General features: G+C 44.4%; 1 protein-coding gene across 3 annotated transcripts in view; it reads left to right on the forward strand.

The window, feature by feature from the left end:
- BCR (BCR activator of RhoGEF and GTPase) overlaps nucleotides 1-20,679 on the forward strand; it is a 97,769-nt gene that overhangs the window by 41,304 nt on the left and 35,786 nt on the right. For all 3 annotated transcript variants that reach the window (XM_015644036.3, XM_015644034.1, XM_015644037.3), the window contains 4 exons: nucleotides 5,765-5,949; nucleotides 15,468-15,572; nucleotides 16,082-16,267; nucleotides 19,788-19,895. In XM_015644036.3, the coding sequence (XP_015499522.1) occupies nucleotides 5,765-5,949; nucleotides 15,468-15,572; nucleotides 16,082-16,267; nucleotides 19,788-19,895 (584 nt within the window). The remainder of the gene's footprint in view (nucleotides 1-5,764; nucleotides 5,950-15,467; nucleotides 15,573-16,081; nucleotides 16,268-19,787; nucleotides 19,896-20,679) is intronic.

Below are 20,679 nucleotides of genomic sequence, written 5' to 3' on the forward strand. Positions count from 1 at the left end.
AATCTGCAGTTGTCATTCTAGTGTCCAGCAATGTATTTAGAGACCTCCCTTCCTGGGGTGCTGCTTCCCTTTTGTTCTGTTCCCTGGAGAGGGTTTCAGGTCTCCTGCAGGAGGGACAGTGCTGCCTGTGTGAAAGTGCTTGTTTAGCTCTGGCTTTGAGCTAATGGCTGTTTCCTGGGGTGGGCTGTGTTGTGTTTCAGTGCAGTTCTGCTTCTGCAGCCCATGCTCCCAGCCAGCTTGTTCAGCAGTGTGAGGGATCATCCTCTGGCACTTTGAATGGCCAGTGATGGGGTGCCTGGTAAAAGTCTGTCAGCACTGACAGCTGCCTTCACTTATTTCCCACTTCATGTGCCTAAAGGAGAAGCACGCTCTGAGGCCATAGGCAGGCTTGGAGCTAACTTGGCATGGTTTTGTCTTTGATTTTACCTCGTACTGAAGAATGAGTTTACAAATTAATGGGACTTTTTGTTGCTAAATGAATTGGTTTTGTACTTGAGTGGGAGCTTCAGGGTTCACTAAACACCCTTACATGTGGGTGTACTGTCTTTACACAGAGAAGAGATAGAAAGGATGAAGAAAATAGTTTGTTTTGAATTTGCTTAGCATCCTAGCAGAGCCTTTTCTTCATCCATACAAGAGAAATAAAGTTGTAGGGATTTGACATGGCAAACATCTCTGTTCTTTTTCTTTTGATATTTGATCTTTGTGGCCTGGGGGACAGGCTCCTGGTATAGGTAAACACCATAATTATTATTTATGGATCTCAGTTTTGTGTGAAATTATACATATTGAGTGTGCTGTTTTCCTGAGTTTGGAGACGATGATTCAGGATATGTCAAGGAAATAAGCAAGGTGTTTAGCTTTCCATAGCTTAGTTATTACATCTTTTAGAGAATGGTGCTGTATTCCCCAGGCAACTGCATTCACAGCCCATCCTCACTGATGTACTTCTGCACTGGGCCTGGATCCCTGATCCTTCTCCAAGTAGCCTGGCCTGCACTAAGAAATAAAATGACATGTTTCTGTATTGTTTATCACCAAGTAAACAGTGATATGCAAAAGCTGGAGCTAAGGCTGGAAGGCACATTAGTAACTCAAATGTTACAAAGGAAAAATAAAAATAGAAGCAATGTTGCATTCCAGTAACTTATCCCTAAAGCAGCCACGTGTAAATCCCAGGAATTGCCTAAGCTTCAGCCTGAAGGAAAATGAAGCAGCGTTTTGCTAATATGTTCTTCAGTTGCAGTAGAAGCTTTTAAGTGTACCCACCCCATATCTACTGTGAGTGTATCCTTCCAGCTTGGCTTTCTGAGCCATGAAGTAGATCACAGAGCTGATCCAGCTTAGAAGGGAAGCGTCAAAGATATTTTTCTTTGAGCTGGCTGAGTTCTTTATCTGGACCACAGGCATCTGTGGGGTTGCAGAACTGAGGGGATAAGAGGGGAAAAGGGCAGTGAAGTGGTTTATGGCTTGGTGGGGGAAACCTAAAACCCTACTGCTGCCAAGACAATGCATTGTCAAACTATGGCCTCACACATTCCCTGGCGTAGAAACACAAGGGTGCAAACTGCCTCAGCTCTGTTCTGCTCTGCAGCTGTGGGGATGTTTTTGGAGTGAGTGTAGGCATTACAAACTTGTGCAAGCCTTGGTACCATTCACAAAGAAGCCACAGTGATGTGGGGCTTTGGCAGGATGCACAGCTCCCTTCCCCCTCCAGGATTCTAGGTATTTACTTAGGCAGGCAGGTCTGAGCTGCTGTGGCTTCACTGCTCTTTTAGCAGGATTAGCTGGAGCACAGCTCTCTCAGAATCTTCTCTGCATGCTGCTGTTAAGCCTCTCAAGCAGCTATGGATGTTGTGCTGCTGTGAAAGTATGACACGTGCATTTGAACCATTGTGTGGCCGTGGATTAGACGCAGATAATCTTTCTTTTTACTTAGAAGTTAATTTCTTTTACCCTTCCTGCTTTCATATTAGGTCTATGATTTCATATTTCCAAAGAATGAATGCGGCACCCAGCAGGAAGGGTGTAGGCAACAGGACAAGGGAGCAGTGTTGCTGTGCTCTCTCTGAGTGCTGGTGAATTTGTAACTGTAAATTGGTTAGATTCTTCCTTACCCCCCATCCAGGAGAAATTTGAAGCACTGAGGGAGGGAAGCAGTTTAGAAGAGGGGGAGGCACAAGGTCACAGAGGAAAGGAATATTATGTTTGAGAAAAACAAAAACAAATGAGAACGGGACAGAGACAAAAAACAAGATGAGAGGATGGAAGCAGTAACTGAGGAGGGAAATGTTAGAAAAGACTCATATCAGCTGAAGCAAAGCAAGGCCAGGCTGTTGCTGTCAGAACCAAAGGTGGAAGTAAATGCTTGAGTGTTTTTTTGCAGAATGTGTGAATTAATGATGAGCCTTTGTAGCCCCAGGTGGTTCACAGCCCGTTGTGCTGCTGCAGGAGAGTGGTGCTGTTAGAGAATGTCAGAGGGCCAGGGGTAGAAATAGTTCCTCTTGTGTGCTGGGAGGGCTCATTTCTCTAAGTCCCTGGTGCTGCTCTTCTCTCTGGGATGAGAGCTCCTTCAAGTTACCCAAAGATGAGGAGGAGAAAGGGCTGTGCCTGGTGGTGAGATGAGAAGCAGAACACATGTGGAGCTGTATCCTTGGTGTCTCTCTGGTGCTCTCTCAGCACACTGTGTTGAGATCAACCTTGTTTGCTGCCTTTTTTTTTTTGTCAGCAGTTATCTCTTGTTGCTGTAATTCATCTTCCTCTGGCCTTGATGGCAAAGTTATTGATAGTAACTCTGAGACTGGCTGGCCCTGAAATGAGAATAAGAACCCTCTTAATGCTCACCTTGACAGAGACTCTGGCTAAGAAAGCAAGTGCTCTTGTTTGAGCCCATGTGCTGTCTCCACTTGCCACGGAGCCCAGCAGCAGCCAGAGCAGCTGGAAGTGTCAGAGCAGGTGAGCTCCTGGCTCTGATCTCTTTCCTCTGGTCCTTTGCTCTCAGGTGGAGGCTGAGCAGCCTGTGAGCATTGTGCTGCGCTGAGGAGATGTGAATAACTCAGTTTCCCTGGCAACAGCGGGCTCTTTAATCACAGAGACACAAGGCTACCTCTGTTCCTGGTGTTCAGGCTTGAGTAGTGTATCTGGCTATGGCAGTACTTTGCTTTTCTTGGGAAAAATGGCAAATAAAAGCAAGATCTTTCTGCCTTTGAGATAATTAAAATCTCTATCGGTGGATTTCAGTGCTGTATTCAGCAATAATAGAAAGAAGAGGGATTATAACTACTTCTAAGCTTTTTAACGTGTGAAGAATCCCTGGAGGATACAGAAATAAAGTTTTAAATTCTGTGTGGGTCTTTATGAACAGATCTTACAGCAGTCTGTGACAGTGATAGATTCATTCCTTGGTGAAATGACTTATTTTCTATTTTATGGCTAGGGAGACAAAGTGATTCAAAGGTAGACTGAATCTTGTTGCAAAGTTAAGAATAAATATCCCTCAGAGCTGATCCTCCACCTGGAGTTTCCTCCAGTTTCAGGTAAAGGTTTTCCTGTGCAGTAGGAGACAGAACATGTTATGGGTGGTAGAAGTGTGAAGCTTCTGGTTTTAGCTGGAGAAAGTGAGGAAAGTGGAAATACTGTTACTCACTGCAAGCCTTTCTGCTAATGTATTTTAGTCTGCATTTACTCCCCCACTAACAAAAGTGGAGCAAAATATTCATTTTGAGAGTGAGCACTGGGAGTGAAAAAAATAATCCTGCCTCAATTTCCACACAACAGTTTGGTCTTGTTATTGCAGGAGTGTGGAGAAATTGATTTGGATAAGAATAGTTTGAAGAGACTTCTGCAGGAAAAAGGAACTCATCCTTGAGTAGGCTTGGGGCCAGCAGAAGTGCCCAGTACTGGTGTTCCCCCTTGTTCAATTGTCAGTGATGTATCACAGGGTCCTTGGGTTTTCACGTTTTCAGCAACTCCCATTCAAGCTGCTCTTCAGCAAATCAACTTCTATGGTGTTTTCTAAATGGCTGTGGACTCTGAAAACCTCTAACATCTAGACCAAAGCTCCTTCCAGAGAACAGATACCACCTTCCCTCTGCCCTTTGTTGCTGTGATTGTGCACAATCTAACAAATCTTTGGAGGAGCTCTGGGAGCTTGAGCACAAGGTAATGACTCGAGCAGGTGGGTGACATAAAACTCAGTGAGTTTGTTAAAATAATATTGCCACAGTCCTTCGGCAGCCTAAAGGCCTCGTACCAGGCTGTTACTTAGCTGGGTGGCATTTGGTACAAGCTGAGACAGAGCTCACATCTACAGTGAGTTTATTGTTGGGTTTTCAGTATATTGTTTGTGTAAATTCCCCAGACCAGCTCTCCCTCCTGAAAAAGCCACATAGATCAAGTTTTATTCTGTTCCACATAAAGTTCACATCTTTTACTGAAATGAGTCATGCTTTAACTGAGTTTACTGTGAGGGAGGAAAGTGGGCTTTAAAATGTTACTCCTCCACCCTGCCTTAGTGATGTATAACAGGATTATTAGTATGCTTGGCAGCAGCTGCTTATTATTTTCACAGAACCTGGGTATTTATGAAAACAAGGAATTGCTTCTGCTTGTGTTCAAGTTTAATTGTTTTTCCTTTTTTCATGGCTTTGTCTTCCATAAGGCTCACTGGCTTCTGTAAAGGCAGATCTAGCTTATCTCCTTGGGGTTATTTTTCAGTCTGGGGAGAAGGGTGGCATTGAGTTGTAGCTGAAAGAGGGGGAACAACTCTACCATTTTGTGGAGGGTGGCCCCTGCATGGCTGTTACTGTCACACACAGGACACTCCTGGGAGTTGGCTTTGGCAGGTGAAAGTGCTTCACAGGCCCATGGAAGTTGTGGTGCAGTGTCACTGTGCAGACACCAAATTTGGGTCCTCTGTGTTTATTTCTTTGTGCTGAGAGGTGAAAAGCCTTTTAGCTTGTGACAGAAGCAGCTGCTCAGTGTGCATGTCCTTGGTTTTTCTGCAGGACCAGTCTCTGTATGCAGCAACTAAATATGCCAGAACCAGTTCTGCTGCTCATTTCTCCTGAAGAAGTTCGTTGCTGTCTCATGCAGCAATGGTTAACTTGACTCCTCATACCACCATCCTTTATTGCTTGTGTTTTGGTTGTGTTGGTTTTGGTTTTTGGGGGCAGGGGAGACAGGCTGTAGAGAAGGGAACAGTGTGGTGATTTGTTTATTTGTTTAAGGGGTTAAGCTCAAAATACAAGGAAAGGCAGCCAACAGAACCTTTTAGGATTTTATTTTTGGCAATGTGCTGGTTCACTCGGCACATAGGACCTTTCTCTCCTATTCTTTCTGTTGCTGAGAGGAGAGTTACAGTTCACCCCAGAGTTATGTATTACCTGTCTTTCCTAAACTGGCAGGGGCATCATCTGCTCTTGATTGACAGAAAAGCCAGAGTTTGTTACCCAGTAGGTTCCTAAACCCAGACTGGTGACTTTTATGGAGCCAGCAAAAGCATTGATTCTGATGCTAATGCTTTGGAGGAAAATGTGAGGGAAGGATCTGTAATTAAATGACCGCTAATGCAAGAAAGGACTTTGTCTTTTAGGACTTATTCTAAGTGAAATGAACTTCTGGTGACGACATGAATTTAATTACATTTACTCCTGTCCTTGGTCTGTATTTAGCCATCGCTGACCCCGGGTGATGTGAGCAGCGCTGCCCTGCCCGTGTTGCCCGTGCCCTGCAGGGTGAGCAGAGCCTGTGTTGTGTTTTGCAGATGCCCCATTTGGGGGGACCCCGCCTGGCTACGCGTACGATGCTGACCGCGCCGAGGAGCAGAGGCGGCACCATGACATGATGCCCTACATCGACGACTCGCCATCCTCCTCTCCACACCTCAGCTCCAAGAGCCGCGGCAGCCGGGACACGCTGTCCTCGGGCTCTCTGGAATCCACAAAATCTGTGAGTCCTTCCCTGCCCTCCTGCACTCAGCAGAGCCCTGGGGGTTTGCGAGGGCCTCAGCCGGGGGCTGCGGGTGCTGTGGGACATCAGCCCATGTAACGCAGCACTGCCAGGCTGCTGCTCGACACTGAAAGCTCAGCTGAGGCTTTTAGCTCATGCTAGGACTAAACTCCAGGGGTCAGTGGTGTGTATATGAGCCCTTTGTGCAATTCAGTGGAGAGAATTGGTGATTAATTGCAGTTGAGAAGGTCTCTAAATAGATATTTTGGAAAGGAGACTGTGGAATGTAACACATTCATACATCTCTGCATGTGAATTGTCATTGCTTTTCACAAGGAAAATAAAAGTTATTTTCAGGTAGGTTAAGGGTTTTGATCAAGCACCTGGAGGACCTATTTCCTTCACCCTGTGAAAATGAAATAAAAAGAATTAAAAGTGCCAGCTCTGAAATGGTGACTTTGGGTGGGAGATGGCCACTACTTGTAATGGATTTGACTGTTCACTAAACAGCTTTCTATATAATCAGTTATCATAGATTAAAAATACAGAAGGGACTGCCTTGCCTAACCTGGGGCTTAACACAGCCCTTCAATCTACCTTGCTTTGGTTTTGCTTCAGGTTCAGTAGCATGGCTATAACTTGGAACTTCAGGAAAATTTCTGTTTTTGGTTTTACAATATTCTTGGTAGTGGGTCATCTGCATGCCTTGGTGAAGAACAACTGACTCTGCTGTTTTCACAGTCCAAAATGTCCTAGTTTCAGCTTGGATTAGTCCTTTCTTTTTTCAACCTTTTGCTTCTTTTTATCCTTTTGCAATAGATTTCAGAGCACTTGAGTCCCAAGTTGCTGTTTCCCTGAATATCTTTGTCATTTTCAAACTTTTGGGTTTCCCAAATCATTCATAAAAATGTTCAATAGCACAAAGCCAACTGTCACTTCCTTCCTACAGTACTTCTAAGAAAATGTGCCAAACAACCTTGAATTCCCACATTGTAAATGACACTTTGAAATCTCTCATCAAGTGCTTTAACTTATGTGTTGCATTTATATTGTTCTTTCCTGTTCATTAAGATGTCATGGAAGATAATTATGGATATTTTAGAGATACCAGTGTACATGTAAATCAACACCATCACCATTATCAGGCAGTTTTATTTATCTTGCATCAAAAGGCAAATCTGAGAAGTTCCACAAACCATCAGTGCTCAGTGTTCATTGTACACATCCTTCTGCTCTCTGCTGGTTACTGTCCCAGCTATGCTTACTGCTCCCAGGATTAATTCTAGGCTAAGAATCCTTCCTGATACAGTCCTCATTCTCTCTCATTTATAAAATTAATTGTCAAGATCTCTTAAAGCATTATGGAGTTGATATATTATTGGTGTTTGCTTAATTTTATTTGACTATAAAGTGTGGAATCTAGTTAGCCGCTTAGGCTTTAGTGTATTCATTTTGAGATGCTTTCTTATCTCTCAAGATGAGAATTTTTGTGATATTTAAGAGGCTTTTGAATGAAGAAATTATCATTAGTAAATTCAAAAAGCTCCAAAACCATTTTAATATTGGCTTGAGATTCTCAGGTTGTTTCTCAAGATGAAGGAAAAACATGTGACTACACATGGCTGAGAATTATCTTCAAAGAGCCAGTTATGACAGTGCCTGTGACTGGAGGCCTGGAAGGGACACTGCCTAATGGTTAATCTTGTTCTTTATTTGTTTGAATATTGCCTCATAAGCATTTAACAGTAGTTAATTTAAAAGTTACTTTAATAATGTTTGAAGGCTGTTTCATCAAAAATAATTTTTAACATAAATTGATTTTCTTTTTTCTGACTACAAAAAGATGTTTCATGGCTTCCAAAAGAAAGTCATGTCCTGATACAGATTAGACTTCTAATCATGAATCTCAACTATTTCACTTGATCCTGTCTGTCATCAGTCCACAGATTACAATCTCTGGACAGTCCGTGACAAGCAAAAAGAGACTAATTCCAGATATTTCCCAAGCAAGTTAAGCTTTCAGTCATCATGAGCTCTGAGGTGGCTTTTGCTGAGCTATGTTTTCAGCTATAGTGGAAAAAGCATCAGTAACAAAATTGTCAAACACACTGAGCCAAACACGTAACACATGTTGGACCAGAAATACCAGGACGTATGTCTCTTCTATTTTCTTTTGTACTAAACTTGATTAGCAGAAAACATGCTTTGTTTAGATGTGTTTGCTTCTAAAGTTGTCTTCTTGCCTTTCTGCTTTTAGCCAAGGTGCCTGCAGTTACTTGTGAAAATTTCAGATTGTTTTTATGGCCAGAGTCTGGAAGTGAAGTGAACTGTTGGCAGCAGCACCATGCATACACTACATACATGGTGGCAAAACATTAAGGTTGTAAAGTCATTCAGAAGTTAAGAAGTCTTGAATCTTGATGATAACTTTGAATTACTCAATTGGCCCATCTTTCCTGTGAGCTCCTGCACTGTGCAGTGGATAGAGTGAATGATACTGCATTCAATATTTCATCTCTAAAGTGTGAACCTTACCTGGTCTGGGTACAAAAGTATTCATTTCCAGTAACTCCAAATACAGCTGGAATGCCACACAGGTCTTAATTGTCCTTGCAGTGTTCCTGAGAGATAAGAGAATGGTATGTTCACTAACCACAGGTAATCAGGGCAGACAGGTTTTGGGAGAAGCATCTGCTAATTTTGGGTGTTTAATTTGAGATGTGTAATGTTCTGCAAAACCAGGTTCTGACTTTTAACACAGTTTTCTTCACATTAAAGTAAAATCCATTTAATTTCACTTTGCAACCGGGAGTTAACAGCACTCCTCCAGTCAGGCACCCAGAAAACAGAAAATGTAGCAAACAATGATATTTTAAATTTACTTTTTATAAATATAAATCTAAGTAATACACTTACCATCACACAGGCATTGCAGCATTTTGCTGTGATGTTCATCTGCCTCATCCATGAGACCTCTTGGGGACTGCATTGTTGCTATCTGAATACTGAGAGCATTTTTATTTTGACTCATTTTATGGGCTTGCTCCGGGCTTTGTATTTTTCTGCCAGGTGTTTGACTGAGTTCTTCCACGTCCCTAGAGCAGCCCTTGGTGGGGATAGCACATGGGGGCTCAGCAGCTCTGTCCAGCCACCTGGGCAGTGTTTTCTACTCCCTCCTACCACCTGTATCTCAGGAGCAGATGAGGGGCAGAGCCTGCTCTGCCTCCACACTGCCCCTGCAGCCAGGGCTGCTGTGTGTCCCCCTTGTTCCCTGGCCACTGCACAAACTGCTGCTGTCCAAGGAGGAGGATGAGGCTGCACCAGCAGCTGACCCAGAGAGGGACAAGCAGCACAGATGTTTGTAGTGTGGATCTCAGCAGCCCTTGACTTGTCATTTGTGTGGAAGGGAGGCCTTAAAAAATGTTTTTAGTGTCTGACCCACTTGCTCCATTCCTTCTGGCTCTTCTAGAATCTCAGGCTGGGCTGCTGATGCATGTCCTGCCATTAAACCTGTGCTTTTGCCAAACTTTGCTCTGAAGCAAGCCTACAGGGACAGAGGAAAAAAGAGAAATAGGTTCCACTAATGCTCAAGTTGTTTGTTTATTTAACTTGAGAAGAGATTCAATTTTCCCAGACCTTCATTTCTGTAACAGCTGAACTGTTGTGATTGAACTTTACAGAAATTCTGGAAACCTCTCTTGGAAAATGTCAGCCCAAATGTTTGCCAAATAAGACAGTGCTGGTAGCTTCAGAAGGTGTTAGACTATTGGTAAAAAATAGAGGTAATTCCCTCCCAGAAAGAGAGAATGTGTCTGTCTTTTCCATACAGTGAGGGTGAAGAGCAGAGAAAATATCTGGATAAAGTCAGAGGAGGACAGAGGAAGAGTTTGCTGCAGTATTCTTAGGCCACAGGAAGGTGTAGGGACAGCTGGAAAATCAGGGGCTGACACCCTTCAGAAGAGAAGAGTTACTGCCAGGAGTTCTGGAGTGGGTAGCTTGCAGCCTGGAGGCTAAAGAAGGCTGGGATAAGGGGGAAGCCTCACTCCCTGTCGTCCTGGTGCTGCTCCTCATGGGAGGAGAATTTGCAGCCCTGGGAATTTAGAAATAAAATAGGAAAGGCCTTTCAGGATGCTCAGCAGCAGCAGAGGCAGGCTCAGAGGCTGGGGGGGTTCTGTGGAGGTGGGTGCAGGGCAGGCAGTGGGAAAGCAAAGCTCATTCCACTGCCCCAGGAAATGAGGGGAGTCCCTTCTCAGGAATTTAGATGAGTTTTTGACAAAACAGATCTCTCCAATTCTTGCATATGTCAAAGCAAGGGAGGCAGGGGTGCTAAAGCTGTGTGACTACCTCCTACTGTCTGTTCTGTTTGGAGGAGAAATTGGCTGGTTCTTGCAGACTTTCAGGTAGAATTTCTCTTTTCTGCTGTGCATCCATGGTTGGTGCAGCATTGGCAGCCATTGCCTGTCCTCAGATCAGATCCCTTTGTTCCTGCTGTCTGCCAGCTCAGCAAGAGCAGGGCTGTGGCAGAGCAGGTTGTGGATTTTGCTCCTAGCTTGGTCCCAAGGGGATGCAGAGAAGCTGACCTCTGAAGCTACAGCAGTAAATGGGATTACTGCTCTTGGTACTACTCTTGCTAGCTTGTCCTTCCCCCTCCAGCATTTCCTAACCATTCTCCTTTCTTCCTCTCAGTATTTGAATTGGTTTGTTTGTTTTGTTTTACTGTCCCTTTCCCCTCAGCACCCCCAACAGATGCAGTTTTTTCTTTTTATTCTCCAGTTCTTTGCTCCTTAAGGGCTGTGCCTGGATGTACAGCCCTTCCTGAGGAGAGCTGGCACACCAGTACTGATGTTATAAATAATGTTGGCTCCTCTCCCTGCTGCTTCCCCTCCCCACATGGAGCATGATTGGCTTGATTACAGAATTTGCCCAATTTAATATCACCAAGACAATGAGAAACCTCCAGCAGAAGCTTTCAAACATATTTACACTTTAAAAATGGAACTGAATGTTTTTCTCCTTTGTAGGCTTCGTCAGGTTCTGTTTGAGATTGTGAGCTATCCTTATGGGAAACCTTGCCTTTGAACACATTCATTGCAGGGTGAATGAACACCCTGTACCAAAGGAAGAGTTAAAGTGCCTTTTATACGCCCACTTTGAATCCCTGATTCTCTTTAAAGAGCTGTGCCAGCAGCAACCTCTTTGCAAAATCTTACGTATTGTGGTTTCTCAATTCTTAATCTGGGCTCTTCTACCATTTGCAAGAAAACAATTATTGCTGTTAATTTAAACAAGAACCAGGAAGCCCTGAATTCTTTAACCAGAGTCAGGAAGAGCTGAATCTGTCTAAACCTTGGAGCTGGTGAATGTCAGCCTCGCAGTAATTGAACACAACACGCGACGCCAGGCTGGTTAGTAAACTAAAGTACTTGGGCTGACAAGCTGTAAACACATTCAACCCAGCCATGGCTCAGGGCCAGTGTGTGCACTCTGATATCTCCAGAGCTTCCAACCCCTCTCACTGGCCCTGCTTCAGGTTGCAAGATTACACTGTGACTCAATCTTTTGGTTTTTAAGGCTTTGGAATAGGAAAAAATCACCACCCAGTTGAGAAGAGAGAACACCAGGATCTTACAGACATGAGATACCTGTGTAATTTCCTGCGTCCTGCTTTCCACCTTCCTTACTGTTTTGGTGTTTTTTAAATGTAATTCATGAGGAGTGGAAGCAAAGAACTGATTTCTTGTCTGTTCAAATCTGGCTGGGTGCTGGGTTCTCACAGCTCCCATGGCAGGGAGACAGGAATACTCTGACTGCTGCCCTGTGCAGTTTATTCTGAAACACGTGGGTAGAGAGGAAGCCAAAAGACAGGAGGGCAGTGGAGAAAGGACAATGGAGAAAGGCTAGGAATGGATGCTGGCCTTGAAGAGGCAGGGACATGAAATACCAGTTAGACTTGTACAAGTGGAAAACAGGCTAGCCGAGCTGGGTAGGAAGCATGGGATGGACTGCTGACCACCTGGCACTCCCTGCTGAGTGGTTAGAGTTTGCCAATACAGGCTGCTCCCACTTCCTGCAGGGAACATCCCATCTGCACTTTGGTAATAGGTGTATTTTCCCCATCCTCTGTGGTCTGGTAGATGTGGTACCAGCTCCTGCATTTGCCACAAGCAGCTCAAAGATTTCAGACTGCTCCCTTCTTTCCAGGGTAGGGGAAAGGAGTCCTCAGCCTTGGCAGGTCTCTCTGTGCTGGTGGGGAGCTTGGTACCGATACCCAGGATGTTCCCTCTGTCCTGGTTGGAGTGCAGGAACAGAGGGACAGCCAGGCTGTTGGAGTCAGTGCTGCTCTTTGTTTCTTTCTGTGTCAGACACGGGCAAAGCAGAAATGCCCATGGCCCAGAGTGCATCACAGCCTGGCTGCTGTGTGGGCAGGGTGGGAGGATGGTCCCTGTCTCTACCTGCTCACTGCTGTCCTGCTCTGGGTGAGCAGGTGAGTCTGTTCCCAGGTCTGTAAGTGAGGAATGTTGTAATACCAAATAATAAACTTACTCTTCTTCCTCCTGATTTTGGCGCCAAGTGAATTTCTGAGTCTTGGAGTACATTTTGTAACAAGTGTGACTTAAAAGGACCCTGAGGCTGAAGAAGCACAGGGGATGTTTTCCAGATGTTCAGTGTTCTCCACACAGCCCCAGCTGACACTGTGAGCCAAGGCCTCCCTCAGCAGGAGCTCTTGTCGGGACACAGCTCCCGGGAGGGAGCAGGAGCAGCAGCACAATGCACAGAGCAGGTCCTGGCTGGTGCATTGATCCCTGACACAGCAGGAGCAGGGGATCGTCTTTTCACACTGGAGGAAACTGTATGTAAATTTGGGGTATTGCATTGGAGATCTTGTAATGTGCCCTGTGATTGTTGGATCAACTCCCCTGAGAGTTTCTTGAGCAATTGCTGTGCAGAGCATCAAGCAGCCAGGCCCTGCCCTGTGTCCTGGCTGGCTGTGGCCGAGGCTGGACTTCACACTTGGAAAAATGCCCCTGTTAAAAAAGGGTTAGGACAAAACCGTGGATTTTGCACAGTGCCCTTGTGGTAATGGCCAGGAAGGAAGGCCTGCAGTGTGTTCTGGGAGATGTTTGTCTCTCTGAAAGTGCATCTCTTTTAACGGGAAGAAATTAACATTCCGGCAGAAAATGCTGTCTCCGTCAGCTGATGGTGCCCAGCAAGAGCTGGCTTGTAAATTAAAGCTTTTACTTGTGAAGAGAAAAACTGTTCTCAGTGCTGTAAGGAAAACTGTTGTGTCTCTGTCATGATGAGGAAATTTAAGTCATTTAAATAACTTGTTATTGTGTGCTGCTCTTTACAGATGTTACAAACATACTCAGCTGTTTTTTAAATCCTCACCTCCTCCAAGAGAACCTGGTAAAGATAATTATGGTGCTGTGTCAATATTGACCAGTTACCTCATCCTCAGCAATGCGGACTTTGGAGCACTGTTAGTTTTCCTCAATGCTTCTTTGTGTAGCTGCACTTTTTCTTTTGTAGGTGTTGTAAGATATCGTTGGAGACCAAGAGCAATTGTGTTTTTCTTGCACCAGGGCTGCCACATCCCTTCCTCTTTGGATGAAGGCAATCTTTGTTAACCACCTTGGGGCTGCCTGTCTTGAATACATGTGTGTGCCATGCCTGACAAAATGGTCCATGAGCTGGGCATGCAGGCACAGAAACCACAAGACATGGTCCCAGCCCTGTTGAACATTTCTGTGCCAGTCCCACTGTGCTCCATGGATGCACGCAGTCTGGTCCAGTGTTCATTTTACCATGCAGTTTCTCACTTGTGTTTTTCTAATGTCTTCTGAAAACTGGTAAATTAAAAATTTCTGCCTTCTTCGAGATGCCCTTTCAAGATTTTAAAAGGTACTGTGGTTCTTATTGAATGTCACTGAAGGGTGGGATGCAAAGAGAAGTTCTTTCCATGTAGTACCTAAAGTGTGTAAATCTTACTCATTTCCTTAGAGCAGCTTCTGTCTGCCACTTTTATTTAAGAGGTGGTGGTGGTATTTGGCACCTCACAAAATTTTTATGAAGTAGTTGCTGCAAGTCTTTTAGGCTAGAATATAGCTTGTGAAATTTAATGAAACTGTTCAAAAATCAGGATGGTTATTGATGAGACAGAATCCAGAAATATCTGGGAGCGTGAGGATCTGTTTCTTTCTTTGTGTTGTGCGTAGGCTCAGAGTCACACTCAGGATGTGATAGTTCCTGCAAACTGAACCTCTAGCCCAGGTACCTCATCTGTACATCTGCAGAGGACCCTAAACTAAGTGGAGCTTTTTTTGAAGGCAGCTACAGAGCTGTATATTCAGTCACTAGAGCAGAGTGTACTGCTCTGCTTCCTGATCCTCCCACTGTGAAATCAAAAGCTGAAGATTCCTCTGGATATTAAGAGTAGGATGGAGCCCCAAAAAACCTACCCAAATCCCTTGAAAAGCATGTACCCTTTCAGAGCCAACTTCTGATTCTATTCTTAGAGACATTTAACAACATAAAAAGGTTGCAGGAGTTTTAAAATGCTATTCCTGTGAATGACAGAAATAAAAAGAACTGGGAATAGGAGTCTGTAAAAGGGGGATGTTTCTCATTATTTATAACCTTCATTGCTTGACCAAATTTTTCTAGAGTTTTTGGAAACCCTTGGTTTCACTTTATCAGATTAAACACTTTGTCAGGTAACACTTTTGAGAGGAAGGATAATTGAAATTCAGCAGAAGGGATTTACTGCTTCTCTTAACACTTCATGCTAGTCTTCCCCATTAGCCCTTGAACACAGTTATATGGGGCTTACTTCCCCCTCTCTTTCTTCACTTGTTTTGGTTAAGAGCTCCTTCATGGAATCCCAATAAGAAAATCAGCATGTGCATTCCAAAACATGCTGGTTATTCCATCCTCTCACTAAAAATAGACACTGTGCAAGCTGGCACTGAAAAATAATTCAGGGAATAGTAGAGAGTGGGAGGAAGAGCAGCCCTGTGGTCAGGCTGTGACCGTGGTGTGTTCATGCACATCTGGGGAGGTGCAGATCCTGTCTGCTCACAGAAACACAGCTTTGGAATGAAGGAGGGAGGGCATTGCAAAGAACAAGGGCCCTAAGATTTGTTTAGGAGGATAAAATATGAATTTTTAAGTTCCATGCTTTGAATTTTGTGAAGAAGTATGGGCACCTAATTGATCCAACCAGAGCTGGATGACTGAAGCTGAGACCTGTAAATAATCTAAGTGATATCAGTTGCTGGTAAATAAAAATTTCTTTAATGTTTTATGTTTGCATTTTTCTTGAAACAAGATGCTGAGCACAGCTGGATGTTTTTGTTTGGTTTTTAGTCTGAAAATAAATCAAAAAAACAAATGTGCTCTGGTCAACTGAATGATCTCTTACTCTCCATCCTCATTCTTCAGGTTTTTTCTTGCTTTCCCTGCAACATGCTCTTTATTTTTTTAATATTTTTTTTTTCTCCTAAACAACTTCTTTGTAGAGTGAGCCAGACCTGGAGAAAGGCCTGGAGATGAGAAAATGGGTCCTGTCAGGAATCCTAGCCAGTGAGGAAACCTATCTGAGCCACCTGGAGGCCCTGCTGCTGGTAAGGCTGGGGACAGACACCAGTTCAAACACTGGTACTTGAATTTTCACTTCTTCTGTCCACAGTTTCCCTGAACTTCACATACCAGGGGTTACAAGTTGCTGGGTGCAAAAGGTGCTATTACTCCTCTTCTCCAGTGGAGAGAGAGGCTTAAAGGAAGGACTGGATGTAGCAGTATGGGAGTTGTTAATGTGGCAGTATCCAGGAGCTCTGTCTTCAAGTATCCTGTGCTAATTATTGCACATTGCTGTACAGTTGGACAGAGATTAGGGAAATGGAGTGCAAAGAGATTTTAATTGCAGCATTAATATCCAGGGAAATCCACCTACCAGGGGTGGCTGATCCCCATGAGAGAACTTGTTCATGCCTGGCTTTCAGGAGTTGTGTGAATGCAAATCTCATTTTTTATCAGTGTGAAAAATAACTCTATGGAGGGATGTGTTTGCAGTGTGGTAAAGGTGAGTGTTCATGGTTTGTGTGATAATAATTTCCTTCTTTCCTCATTTCAGCCTATGAAGCCTTTGAAAGCTGCTGCCACCACCTCCCAGCCTGTGCTGACCAGTCAGCAGATTGAGACAATATTCTTCAAAGTGCCTGAGCTCTATGAGATCCACAAAGAATTCTACGATGGGCTCTTTCCCCGAGTGCAGCAGTGGAGTCATCAGCAACGTGTCGGGGACCTCTTCCAAAAGCTGGTGAGTCAGCTGCCATCACCAAAGGTGCAGGTGCCCCTCACTTGTCTCACAGGAGCTGGAGATTCCCTTTGGTGACTGCAGAGACCAAAGGGATCAAAAGTTTGTGGCTGGAATAGATGAGAGGTTTCTCACCTCTTCACTTTGCCACTGCTCTGGAGGCCCTACAGCAAAAGTGACTCTTTCATTGTCTTTAATTAAAGACTGCAGCAAGCTGTGGTGGTAAAATAAATACAGTTTCACACAAATGTTGAATCTTCAGGGTTTCTGCAGAGTCCTCAAAGCATTTCCTTTAGATGGAGATGGGAGAGTGGCAGTATTACAAAGTGAACTTCTTAACAGCAACAGTGAAGTGTTGCTCATTACTGTTGAACTCCCCCACACACCCTTCCCTCTCTCTCTGGTGCTTTGCTCTACTTTTTGCTGATTTATGGTCATCACCATTGGCTTTGCTTTTCTGCTACTCTCCTGGCCTTTTTGTTCCCCTTGCTGTTATGCTGATGCAGTCAACCCACAGCTGAGAATCCTCCAAGCAACCTCAACAAAATTCTCTGAGTGCAGAAAAGGACAAAGACATATACAGCATATTCCTGAGGCTGAATTAAAATTGCTGAGTTTCTGAGCCAGATGACAAATTGTTTGCATTCTAGGAGGTTTTTTTGTCCCCTCTAGCCTCTCCCCTAGCATGTGCAGAGAGCAAAGGATTAAAGGAGCTGTTTTTTCCTTTTTAGAAAAGAAGTTCTGCATTCCTGAGGTGCCTCTGGTTCTCAGGGTAGGAGTGACATTCCAGCGAGGGGTTTATTGGCTGGGGAGTGTGCTTTACAGGGTCCATCAGTTGTTAGCAGCTGTGCAGCCCAGCATCAGCCCCATCCCCTATGGAGCAGGGGGAGCTGGCCTGGAAGATGATGTTTTCTGGACATGCCAGCAGCTCAAGATGAAAATGCAGGAATCTGCTTTTCACTGCCAGCATGTTTTAGCCAGGAGGGGTCAAGTTGGTGCCTTGGTGAATAGTTCATGGTATGCAATTTGAGCAGCTGGTTTGAGAGGACAAACCCAGCTGCTGCTGGGTGCTGAAGCGGACAGAGAAGGCTGATGGAAGTGACAGCCTCACAAGCTGCCCTGGACGTGTGGTGCAGCAATGGGAATAGCACTAATTGGAGAAGATCTGAACCTATTCCTCAGCAGGGCTGTCCAGCAACCCTCTACTCACTGCACAGCTACTCAGGCTTTTGTTTCAGACCATTTCTTCTTGCTGGCTGATCTCACATGCGGGAGTTCAGCCCTTCCTCTGCTCTTACATTCCCCTGATTTTTCTGCATTTGTGACAGAATTGTTGATTTTGTTGGATTAGCTTTGGAAACAAAGGAACAAATTGCCCTAGTGCTGGAGGCTTTGAGCTGGCAGAGCAGGTTCAGTTTCGGGTGGTTTGGTACAGCAACGGTGGGAATTGCAAACTCTTTGCTGGATGAGATAAAGCTAATAATTCTTGGCAGGCACTGGGAAGCAACTAGATGAGAGAGACAGCAAGAACATCAGGCTTTATAAGGCATCTACTCTGGATGTACATCAAATCTTTTGGAGCAGACTGTTTACTCGTGGTCATGTCATGCAGTCTGATGATAAACACTGAAATACCCAGATGTCCCTGGTGACATTAATTTTCTGTACTCACATGCAAAAAACAGCATAGTAGATTTAAGTTACAGATAGTGGATGCAAAGAATTTTAGAATTCCTTGTGTCCTGGCACAATCTATTTGCAACATCAACTTGACTGTTATTACACCTTTTCCTGTTGAGAAAAAGAAAAGATGCCAGGCATGTGGGAGTGAAATACGCTTCTCATTTTTGGGAAATATATTGTACATATTTTTTTATAGCTAGAAAGGAAACTCTTTAGAGCTGTTTTTAGAAATGAAGAAATATTTAGCAAACATCCTCACTTATAGGTGTCAGAAGCAGAAAAGAGTATGTCCAAAAGCCAGCCATTTCTACCAACTCTTGTTTCATTTTCATTGGGCTCTTTTTAATTGAAAAAAAAGTTAAAGCAGCATGAAAACAGTGTGTGAGCATTATGTTTTGATTGGAAGCTCAGTTTTTAATGCAAAAGATGTCTTTGTGATGACATATTCAGAGAAGGAAAATGAAAGTTTAGCAAAACTGTTCAGGAGTAGCAGGAAATGAAAGAACTCTATGAGAAAGGAGAAACTTTAAAGTTCTGCCATGTTAGCTGGTGCCATCAAAATCTGAATGGCATAAGCCCTAAATGGTCAGTAATTCTGACAGCAAGGACTTCACAGGATTGTGCCTCAGTGGCCAATACAGATTTCATTCTCTCCTGATATAAGTGAGCACAGTTTTCTTCAGCTTCAGTCACAACTGTGTAATGTTGTATAAGGGTTGAGATCGGTTTCTGGTCTTTCAGTGGAATGTGACCTAGGAAATAGCTCACTGTTTCTCAGCCCTGCTAACAGAGTTTGTGCAGGGAATGTTGTCCTGAGAGTGGCTTTTTCTCTTCCATCACCTCTTGCACAAAGCTCCACAGAGAATGGGGAGCACCATGGTTATGAGGGAGAGCAGGAGAGGGCAGGAGCAGCGGGGAAGTTCCCAGCTCTGCCTCTTGCCCATCTCAGGCAGGGCTCAGGGTGGGTGCAGCCCCCTGGCAGTGTCTCCTTGCTGCTGTCCTGCCCTGTGGGCTGGGGCTGCTGAGGTGTGCCCAGCCCAGCCTGGCAGCTCTGCAGCACAAAGCCAGCTCTGCACTCCAGACAGGCTTGGAGGCTCCCCAGGGATTTCCCGTGCTGGATCTTGTGTTCTCTGGCGTGAATATGGCTGCAATTCCTAAGTCAGCAAACGGGATCAGTGCTAAGACTCTGTGATAATAATGACTTACTGCTGCACTCTGAGGCCTGTTCCATCCTCTTCTGGACCAATTCCATATTCCTTCTGCTGGAAAAACTGCCCTGATTTTCAGTCACCTAGTGACCCAGTCACTTCCATCCAAACAGATTGTGCTCTGCATCTCTCTTCTGTATTTTCAGCACTCTGCTGCCCTTATAATAATGCTCACTAATGCAGATATGGGTAATATCTGCAAAGTATCCATCATGCAAAGGCCAACAAGTAGCTTACTGGGGTCACATTTGTGCTGTTGGGCTGAATCATTCCTCCCTGATTCATATGTTGTGGCAAAAAGCCAGCAGCTCCAGTTACATCAATGAGCTGCAATATTAATAGATACTAATCTGGCAGTTCAGAAGGGAAAAATAGATGTCAGAAATAAGGATGTGTCATTCTCGTAGGCTTTCACATCCTTCACAAGTAAACTTGTTCAGCATAGGGTGGAACTGGGTGCATGGGGGCACCAGTTCTGGTTAGACAAAGTTGAGAGGTCAGAAATGTTCAGGGCCTGCTCAGTATTCCCTGCAGTTGTTAGGTGTGGAAAAGCTGATCATTGCATACCAAGACTGACCATCCCAAACTGCCCTCTTCCCAGCATTTATTATATTTTGTTTTGCTTCCTGCAGGCCAGCCAGCTGGGAGTGTACCGGGCCTTTGTGGATAACTATGAAGTTGCTATGGAGACAGCAGAGAAATGCTGCCAAGCCAATGCTCAGTTTGCTGAAATCTCTGAGGTAATGTCACGGTGTTCAGACACATGAGCTGTCTGGCTCTGACTAATACCCTGCCATGTCACTCCTGTCTATTCTCCAAGTACCTCTGCAGCCTTGACTTCTGGAGGAGTTGTGAGCTCCCACAGACTCCCTGCTTCAGCTCGTGTTCTTACACTGAATTGTACCTCGGGCTGCTCACAGACACAGCCTTTGTGTGCTGTCCCCACCCAGGGAATCTGGTAGAAACTGGCATTGCTTTGAACTTCTCCAGCTCTGTGCCACCTTCATGCATTTCTAGAAGAGAAAGCTCTGTGTGGCTTTCTCAAATGTTTCTCTTGCTAATGATGATTCTGGCTGTGGCATAAAAGCCATCCTTAATGGCTTGCACTGTGGCTGTCAGTGGGATTGCAGCCTTCACTGGCATGCAGAGGAGAGGGTAATTCTCTCTTGAAAAAGGCAAGTGTATCAACCATAAATCTATAATACTATTCTTTGGCCTGCTCTGATTTCCTCTCTGTCAGAGGAGTACCTGTCTCAAAGCCTTTTGAATTTTTTCATCTGAGACCATCAGCTTTCCCTGCAGTGCATGTTCTCATTGACTCTTTGTAATGCAGTGTTTATTTTTTGAAGAACTTAGTTGCCAAGAAAACATGAATTTCATATGTGTCTCCTTAAAAACAATCAGATAAATCATCAGAGCTGAGTACTACCAGGGGCGTTTGTTGCTCTGAGAAAACTCCTGAGTACATTCTATATCACATGTCCCTTGAGACTTTTATTAGAAAGAGGTAAAATATGATCTCTC

This window comes from Parus major, chromosome 15 (genome assembly GCF_001522545.3).
Source record: "Parus major isolate Abel chromosome 15, Parus_major1.1, whole genome shotgun sequence".
Classification (NCBI taxonomy): Eukaryota; Metazoa; Chordata; class Aves; order Passeriformes; family Paridae; genus Parus; species Parus major.